Consider the following 10,000-nt stretch of genomic DNA (forward strand, 5'->3'; position numbering starts at 1 on the left):
CACACACATACTTACATACATACATGCATAAATAAACACAAATACATATATATATATATATATATATATATATATATATATATTAAATATATATATATAAACATTCACACACATACTTACACCAATTCCACAAAATCCTACACAACACAATCGAACATCTCCCCCCCAAAAAAACATCTATTCCCACGTACCTGTCCGTAGCTAAGCGAAGCCGGCGGACGCACATTGAGACACGTGCCGTTCCTTATGTAGGCCAGGTCGGGCGTCAACGGGACTGCCATGCCCAGCGCCCACGTCATACCCAACAGGAGGATAAATACCTGTTGATGATTGGTTAGTTATTTTACGGTCGTTGGGTTGTTACTGGGTGTTACTGTTATGTCTTGGCGTAGTTATTTGAGTTAAGAAGGTTATTTGGTTATATGAGATATATGTTAGTTATTAGGAAAGTTATTTTTTTATTTGGAAAGTTCAAGCTGTTGAAGTTATACTTTTTATTTTGTTATTTGAGAGATTATTGACGTTATAGTTGTTATGATTCGTGTAGTTATGGTTGTTATAACTTCTTAATAGATGTATCACAACTGTTGGAGTTATAGTTGTATCTACCATAATTGTAATTATTATGATGGTTAGAGTTGGTGAAGTCACTTCGGGTATAATTATTGTCGTTATTTTGTGTAGTTTCTTTTAATTTCTTTCTTTATATACGTTAATAATTCATGTACTTATGGATTTTGTTCAGTTGCCAATTTCTTTGTTTCCATTAGTTTTAGTACACTGATTTGTTTGGTTGTTTCTTATTACTGATATCATAATCATCAATATATTTTCTTCATGATTATCTTCAGTTTCATCATCATTGAAAAATACATATATACTGTCATAACCATTATTGTTAATAGACGCAATCTCAGCATCACGGTTGTCACCATTAACACCACACTCAAGAACATAAAAGTAATCTATTATAAGAAAATGTACATATTCATGAAATTTGAAAGTAATTAATATATATATAATATTTTTTTTACAAGAAAGCAAAACATTTACAAATAAACAACAACAAAAAATAACAACTCACAAACGAGTCCATGTCAGTTGCCAAGACGTAAATAAACACAAACACAAAACTTTAGAAAACGTTCACAGGCCTACCAAACGTCAAATGCCGGTTAGGACGATACGAGGCCTCCTTATATATACTCACAGACACACGCACAAACGTACGCACGCATGTATATAAACACGAAGGAGGGAGGGATGGGGGAGGAAGGAGAGGAGGGGAGGGGGGGAGGAGAGTGGATGAAATTCCAGGTCGGAGAAAATTTGGGTTTGGTTGACAGGGGGGAGGGGGGAGGGTGGGGAAAGGGAGGGGGAGGGAGTAGTGGGGAGAGAGAAGAAGGGGAGGTGGGAGCGGGAAGGGCGAGTGGGTATGTAGGGGATGGGGGGGAAGAGAGACGAAGATTCTGGCCTCGTTTTGCTGCGATAATATTTTGCGCGCGCGCGTGTGTGCGTGTTCCTTTATATATATATCTTCTTTAACAGCCATTCATTCCACTACAGGACATAGGCCTCTCTCAATTTACTATTGAGAGGTTATATGGCAGTGTCACCCTTGCCTGATTGGATGCCCTTCCTAATCAACCGCGGTTCGTCTCGCTAACACTTGTGCCACGGCGGCGACTTCCCCTACGACACCTGCATTTGACTTCTCAAGGCGATATGTCGTTTTCTCGGGCTCTAGTCAGCAGTCAGAGCGCAGGCAATTTTACAACCGCCGCGACGGGGAATTGAACTCGGGACCACGAGGGTCGGAGTCCAGTGCTCTAACCATTGGACCATCGCGGCAGTCATATATATGTATATATTTAAATACACATTCATATATATACATATATATGTATGTATATATGTATGTGTGCGTTTTCTCGGGCTCTAGTCAGCAGTCAGAGCGCAGGCAATTTTACAACCGCCGCGACGGGGAATTGAACTCGGGACCACGAGGGTCGGAGTCCAGTGCTCTAACCATTGGACCATCGCGGCAGTCATATATATGTATATATTTAAATACACATTCATATATATACATATATATGTATGTATATATGTATGTGTGTGTGTATATATATACATACAAAAAATACATAGGGAAATACATATATATATATATATATATATATATATATGTGTGTGTGTGAGTGTGTGTGTGTATACACACACACACACACACACACACATATATATATATATATATATATATATATATATACATATACACATATATCATAACACTTACACTTGTTTCATTATATAATCTTGTAATCTTGCCCACTCGTATCATATGATAATTTGAATAAATAATTTCTTCTATCAGGATGCACAATAAACAAGAAACATTCGGTATAAAAATATTTAATACATTTTAGTATTTACGTAAAAGATATATAATATCAAGTTTGTCTTATAACAATAGTTTGACTTTCTATTTTGATGTGATTGTGTGTAATTCTGTGTGTTAGTGTGTGTGTGTGTGTGTGTGTTTGTGTCTATGTGTGTTTGTGTGTGTATGCATTATTCTACAACTCATACATCACATCTAGCGGACATACTTCTCGAGAATGTTCTTGAAGACAGCCTTAAGAAGACGAAAGTCAACTTATGGTACATCTATAATATATATATTATTCACATCTCTGTCGATTCTGCCTCCTTTAGGCTCCTTTTAGGCTAATACTTGGGTTCTTCGCTTGTCCTTCAAGTTCCAAGTGAAGGACAACCTCATGGAGATGAAGGGGTGTGATGTGCATGAAACACGCCCTTCCTACCACCTAAACACCTCCCTCTCCCTCGAGCCAAGGGCGTGACAGTAGCCCAGGGGAGGGACAGATGAGGCAAGGGTCGCGTGGAACGAGGATGAATCCGGCCCTCTGACGGCGCAGGAGGGAGGGACGTTCCACCCTTTAGAGCGCTGTGTTGCAGGTCTCCTTCGGATGAGGGGAGGCCAGGATGCTCACGACGTCGAAGCCCTGCGCCTGGAGGACCTTGGAGCACCTCTTCATGGCGACGTTAGCCTGGGACAGCTCGCGGGCGTAGACGAAGGCCCATTCCACCTTGCGGTCGGGGGTGGCTTGCTGGCACTGGTACACACACGAGAAAGTTGTGTAGTCGGTGTCCACTACCACGAGATCGCTCGTGGAGAAGCCCTAGAAGGTGAGGAGGAGGGACAGTAAGTATTAGTATGTCGACGAAAAAAAAAATATATACATATAATCGAAGAATATATATATATATCCGTACATGTGAAGAAGAAAATAATAAAACCATCTTCAGGATCTTCAGGTAAAGAGATAATTACAAAAGGTTAACACCATACCATGATTTTCGTCCTGGCTAAGATTACGCAATACATAACGGAAATTTTATCACCATCAACATTATCACTATTCAAGCTACACACCTGAATCTGCACGTCGAAAGTAGAAGGGGCTGCCTTAGGAACAAGCTCGGTAATAACCTCTGTGAGTTTGTTTTCCTTGTCCATTCCAGTGGTCACGCGAAGAGGGGTATCTGCAGAAGGAAATCGGGGCTTAGACATCGTGACGACAAAGAAAAAGGTTTGTTTGTTGTTTGCGTTGTTAGGTTTTTTGTTAGATTTTGCGAGATTTTATTGGTTTGTTATCAATCGTTATATTATGTGATGTTTTAATTTCATGGATCTTATTGACATGTAACTGAAATGCACTGAAATCAAATAATGCAAGACGGTCAGGCAAATAAAAACATTAATGAAGAAATAGATACAAATCAAAAGCAAATGAACGTTACATACGAAAAGAAGAGAGAGAAAGAGAGAGAAAGAGAGACAGAGAGAGAGAGAAAGAGAGAGAGAGAGACGGAGAGAGAGAGAGACAGAGATAAATAGAGAGAGAAAGAGAAGGAGAAAAAAATAGAAAGAGAGAAAGAGCAAGATAAAGAGAAAGAGAAAGAGAGAAAATATATAACTTGAAACTCACCTTCAGTAACAATGAAATGGAAGTTCCTGCACTGGCGTTCCCTGCGGAAGATATTGGGTCGGGCGCCCACCTCGACCCAGCGACCGGAGAACTGTGCAAATGAAAAAAAAAAAAAAGTTTTAGTCATTTTTCATCATTTGCTTTATTTATTATTACCATCTCTTACCTCATTCATCTAGTCATTATTACTATGATTATTTACCTAGTCATTGTTATCATATTTTTAAATAGATAAGTGAAATAGATGTATTTAAGTCAACTTTTATTATCTATCTGATTTGTTATTACTAATTCTTATCTTATCCATCTATGCATTATTATTATTGTTATTATAATTATTTTTTTTGTATTACGCCCGAGATTATTGCTATACTTGCAATGATGATTATAATGACGACGACAAAAATGATGATGAAAATAAAATAATGATGATATTTATAACTACTATCAGATTAATTACTATCATTTTCAATACTATGATCATTATTCTTATCTTTGTTATCTCTTTTCGCCAATTATCGCCAATTATCATCAATTCTCAGATTATCTCGGGGACGATGTTAAACGCGGCTGGAAAAACCCGTAGACCACGTGACAAATATTGAAGAAAAAAAAAGACAAGTAGGACAAGAAACGAACAAAATACAAAAAAAAAACACAAAACATACCACAAAAAAATACAAAACACGTTACAAAAAAACGAACAAAAAGATTTAAAAAAAACACACAAACAGACAAAAATTACACACACACACACACACACACACACACACACACATACACACACACACGGACAAACATACAAACAAACAAACAAACACAACAACAAAAGCAAGAAATATATCGCAAATAATATCCTTACCTTTTCGTAGTTCAGCGGGGCACTCGAGGCCATGACAAGACACTGGCCTTCTCTCACGTAGGAAAAATCGGGCGTTGGGAGGGCCATGGCACACCCCAGAGCACACAGGGCCACAGTGGCGAATGTCTGAGGTAAGGTAAGGTAAGGTAAAGTAAGGTAAGATATGGTAAGGTAAGATGTTGGTAAGGTAAGGTAAGGGTAGATAAGGTATGGTAAGGTAAGGTATGGTAAGGTAAGGTAAGGTAAGGTAAGATGTTGGTAAGGTAAGATAAGGTAAGGAAAGGAAAGGAAAGATAAGGTAAGGTAAGGAAAGGAAAGGAAAGATAAGGCAAGGTAAGGAAAGGTAAGATAAGGTAAAGTAAGATAAGGTAAGGTAAGGTAAGGTAAAGTAAAGTAAGTAAGGTAAGGTGAGATGAATTGAGGTAAGTTGATTGAGGGAAAAGAATGCAAAGAAAGTAAGATAACGTAAGATAAGATAAGCGAGGGGAAAAATGTATTGTAAGGTAAGACGAGGTAAATTTATTGTGGGATAAAGAATGTAAGGCAAATTAGGTTGATTAAGTTGATGTAGGTAAAAAGAATGTAAGGTAAGTAAGGCAATTATTAATAGTAATTGATAATAACAATCAAGATAATATTAATTAATGGCTTTATAGGCCTAATAACAACAGTTGATCATATTTAACTTATTCGAAAGATGTTCATGAAGAGAAAACTTGAAAGAAGTTATATATATTTCAGTTGAACATTTTATTTTCATTTAATTTGCTTGATCAGAAAGCAAATGCAGGTTTGCTACACCTTAGTTGCAAACAAATGCAAGAATAAATGAAATAAAATAAATAAAACTTAGAGACAAAAACATACCATTGAAACCATCGTTGTCGCTGTTTTCCAAACGAGAAAAAGACAGAAAAATGAAGCTGACGAAGGCGACTGCGAGCGAGCAACACAGAGGTAAGTTGCACGTTGTTCGGCCGGGAACAGACTGACGTTTGGCGCGCCTTGCAGCCCTTTTATACGAGCAAGCCGGATCGCACGGAGGGGGGGGGGGCCGAAGGGAGGGTAGGAGAGAGGGGGGGGGGGGCGAAGGGAGGGGTAGGAGAGAGGGGGGGGCGAAGGGATGGGTAGGATAGAGAGGGAGGGCGAAGGGAGGGGTAGGAGGGAGGGGGGGTGTTGGGCATTGGCACGAAAACTGATTTTTTTTATGCTACTCTGCATTTTTGATATCCTTAGTATTTTTTTTTTTTAAGGTGGGGATGGTGGGATGTGCACATATGTGTGCGTATATATGTTTACACACACACACACACACACACACACACAACACACACACACACACACAAACACACAAACACACACACACACACACACACGCACACACACTCACATATATATATATATATATACATATATTATATATATACATATATGTTAAATGTGTATTTGTGTGTACATAATATATTTCTCTTTTTGCATATATTTACACACGCACACATGCATAAACACACCCACCCACACGCACACAAATATACACAAACACACAAACCCCTTCTTTCACCTACACACTCAAACATTATCATTATAATTATCATTTGTATTTTTGCTACAGCAGTATTCAAAAATGATAATAGTAGTAAGTGTTATCACTGTCATTATTTTCAATATTATTATTGTTATTACTTTCATCATTATAATTATTATCATTATTTTTGTTAGTATTATTGTTGTTATTATTATCACTATTATCATTATTATTATTGTTGTTGTTGTTGTTCTTCTTATTATTATTATCATTACTATCATTGTTAGTTCTATTATTATTATTATTGTTGTTATTATTATCATCATCATCATCATCATTAATATTGTTATTGCTATTATTATTATTATTATTATTATTATTATTATTATTATCATGATCATCATCAACATTATTATCATTATTGATATTAATGTCGTTATCATTTTGTATCATTATCATTATTATCATTACCATTATCGTTATCATTATTATTATTATCATCATTATTATTGTCATTAGTATCATTACTATCATTATTGGTATTATCATCATATTTTACCATCATTATCATTATTATTATTATCATTATCATCATTACCATTGTTATCATTTCTTTCATTGTAACTGTGTTAATGTTGCTTGTATCTTCATTATTTTTTTTCATAATTATCATCATCCTTCACAATATACCTTCATCACTATTATCACCATCATTATAATCATTAACATCGTCAGTTACATTATCATTTTTATTAAGTTTAGTATAACTGTCAGTGTTATTTTTCTATCAATTAGGATAACACTATATCTCTCTATTAACAATGATTCATCAATATTATTATGATTATTTTAATTGTTACTGTCATGCTTTCTTACTAATGTTATCATCATTATTCATATGATTGTTCTGTTTATATCGTTCTTGTCATTATTATTATTGTTGTTGTTATTATTATTGCTATTACTATTGTCATTATTATTATGGTCACTAATTATTGTTATCATTATTACTATTATTATTATTATTACTATTATCATTATTATTGTTGTTGCTGTTGTTTTCACTGTTATTATCATTATTGTTGATATTATTATTATTATCATAATAATGGTAATATTATTACTATTACAGTCATTAGAGTTATTATTGTTATTATCGGTACTGTCCTTATTATCATTATTATTGTAATTCTAATTGTTATTATTATTATCATTATTATTATCACTATTATCACCATCATTATTATCATTATTATCATTACCATTTTGATAAGTATCATTATCATAATCATTATCATTATTATTATTATATTATTATTATTATTATTATTATTATTATTATTATTATTGCTATTATTATTATTATTGTTATCATTATTATTACTATTATCATAACCATCATCATTATCATTATTATGATTATGAATATTATCATTTTATTACCATTATTTTTATTGCTTTTATTATTATTATCATCATTATTATCATTATGGTAATGAGTATTAGTATCATTATTATTACTATTATTATTATCATTACTATTATTATTAGTATTATTATTTTTATTATTGGTTTTGAATTTTTATCATTAATATTATCAGTAGAACTAGTAGTAGTAGTATCGTTATTATTACCATTATCTTCATTACTATCTTTATCGATATTGCGATATTATTATTATAGTCTTATCATTATCATTATCATTGTTGTTGTTATTATTACCATTATTAATAACTAATAATGTAAGCAAGAATAGTAATAGTATTATCACTGTTATTATTATCATTATTACCATTATCTATTTTATTATCATTACTATTATCATTTTTATCATTATCATCACCATCATTATTACTAATATTATAGCTCTTGTCATTGCTATAATTATTGTTATTATCATCTTTATTTTCTGTTGTCAATATCATCATCAATCTTAATAACTTTCTTCATGGTGTGTTGTTACTATCATTATTATTATCATCATTCTTATATTTACGTTGTCACCATTACATTTGTAGGATTTTAATGATAATAATAATCTTACTACTACTACTATAACTACTATTACTGCTACTACTATAACTACTACTACTACTTTAACTATTACTACTACTACCATAACTACTACTACTACTATAACTACTACTACTACTATAACTACCACTACTACTATAACTACCACTACTACTATAGCTACTACTACTACTACTACTACAACTACTACTACTACTACTACTACTACTACTACTACTACTACTCGTGCGCTACTGCTGCGGTTGTTTCTACTGCAGCAGCTATTACTACTGATGCTCCTGGATATATCTACAGCTCAATGAATACTTCTGATAATAATGCTGAACCCTTGATAATCCTCATCAGCATCGTCTCAACGGCATATACACAATACACATACAAAACATTCACACCCATACTTTTACCGTTGAACATTTTTTGTCCATCTTTTTCTTTAATTGAACAGTCTGCCGAGCTATGGCAACACTCGCCTTGTTGTTGTCATCCGGGCCGCGCATGCGCAGTGCGGCCGCGACGGTCTTCCTCAAAGGTCATAGCTACGCTCCGCCTCAGGGCCACACGTGGAGAGAATGCTGGCTGGGATGCTGGGATGTTGAAGAGAGTTGCCAGTCCAAGGTCAGGTGGAGCGGCCGCTTTGCAATGCAGTGACACATGGCTTAGTCGGTGTTGCCAAGCAGCTGTTAGAAAATGTTGGTGGTAATGTTTTTTTGTCATGTATTGCTTATGCATGACCAATTCTTAAAACAATGAAGCGTCTCTCTCTCTGGATTTGTTTCTTTGGCGCGTTGAAATCTCCTATCGCTGTTAGCAAAACCTGTAATGATAAGATAATAATGATAATGACGGTAATAATAATGCGATAAAAATAATGATGATAATGATAATGATGATGATTATAATTATAATACTGGTACTACTACTATTACTAATGATAATGATAGTTTATGTCTGTGTATACATACATGTGTGTGTGTGTGTGTGTGTGTGTGTGTGTGTGTGTGTGTGTGTGTGTGTGTGTGTTATATTATATATATATATATATATATACATGCATATATACATATATATATATATATATATATATATATACATACACATACACCTATGTATAAGTATAGAGAGAAAGAGACAGAGGCAGACAGACAGAGAGAAAGATAAACAAAGACAGGGACAGACACAAACAGACAGACAGACAGACAGAGAAAGAGTCCCTAACGAGAGTTGTTTAACGACTACTTCCACAAGACGAATGATCCTGAGAACAGCGTTGCCATCTCACGACGACATGCTAAGTCTAAGAAGATGGCAACCTTTCGAAACATAAAAAAAAAAAAAAAAAAAAAAAACGTGAGAAGCAGTCAACTGGGACAATAAAATAAAATCTTGTTAAGGGAACCAATATTTCCACTTTTTTCCCCCTAAACCTTGTAAAACCCGTGATAAACTAACTTGGGGAAAAATATATACTCATTCAAACAACATTGAAATCTTTATGAAGGTTGTACAAGTTGGGACAGAACTTCAGGTTGTTTTGAAACATGCCTTACCTGTCGGAGTAAAGTA

General features: G+C 34.5%; 2 protein-coding genes across 2 annotated transcripts in view; both read right to left on the reverse strand.

Moving 5' to 3' along the window:
- The window catches only part of LOC125039231 (crustacyanin-A2 subunit-like), a 4,660-nt gene extending 3,496 nt beyond the window's left edge, over nucleotides 1-1,164 (reverse strand). Inside the window, exons 1-2 of the mRNA XM_047633043.1 lie at nucleotides 1,085-1,164; nucleotides 192-320 (exon numbers count right to left, since the gene is read on the reverse strand). Coding sequence (XP_047488999.1) covers nucleotides 192-320; nucleotides 1,085-1,096 — 141 coding nt within the window. The 5' untranslated portion in view covers nucleotides 1,097-1,164. The remainder of the gene's footprint in view (nucleotides 1-191; nucleotides 321-1,084) is intronic.
- Nucleotides 1,165-2,399: 1,235 nt separating this feature from the next.
- Nucleotides 2,400-5,857, reverse strand: LOC125039121 (crustacyanin-A2 subunit-like). The gene is made up of 5 exons (XM_047632864.1): nucleotides 5,746-5,857; nucleotides 4,879-5,004; nucleotides 4,017-4,107; nucleotides 3,461-3,570; nucleotides 2,400-3,206 (listed from the first exon to the last, which is right to left on the reverse strand). Exons 1-5 carry the CDS (start codon nucleotides 5,755-5,757, stop codon nucleotides 2,964-2,966), a joined length of 582 nt encoding a protein of 193 aa, XP_047488820.1. The 5' UTR covers nucleotides 5,758-5,857; the 3' UTR covers nucleotides 2,400-2,963.
- Between the last annotated feature and the right edge of the window lie 4,143 nt (nucleotides 5,858-10,000).

The sequence above is a fragment of the Penaeus chinensis genome, chromosome 26 (genome assembly GCF_019202785.1).
Source record: "Penaeus chinensis breed Huanghai No. 1 chromosome 26, ASM1920278v2, whole genome shotgun sequence".
NCBI lineage: Eukaryota > Metazoa > Arthropoda > Malacostraca > Decapoda > Penaeidae > Penaeus > Penaeus chinensis.

Bases quoted from the DNA above. Each gene is read 5' to 3' on its own strand.
- LOC125039121 (XM_047632864.1), bottom strand. The intron at 4,108-4,878 runs GTAAGGATATTA...TCATTTGCACAG, and splicing joins CCCCGCTGAACTACGAAAAG to TTCTCCGGTCGCTGGGTCGA. The intron at 3,207-3,460 runs GTGTGTAGCTTG...CTCACCTTCTAG, and splicing joins CTTTCGACGTGCAGATTCAG to GGCTTCTCCACGAGCGATCT.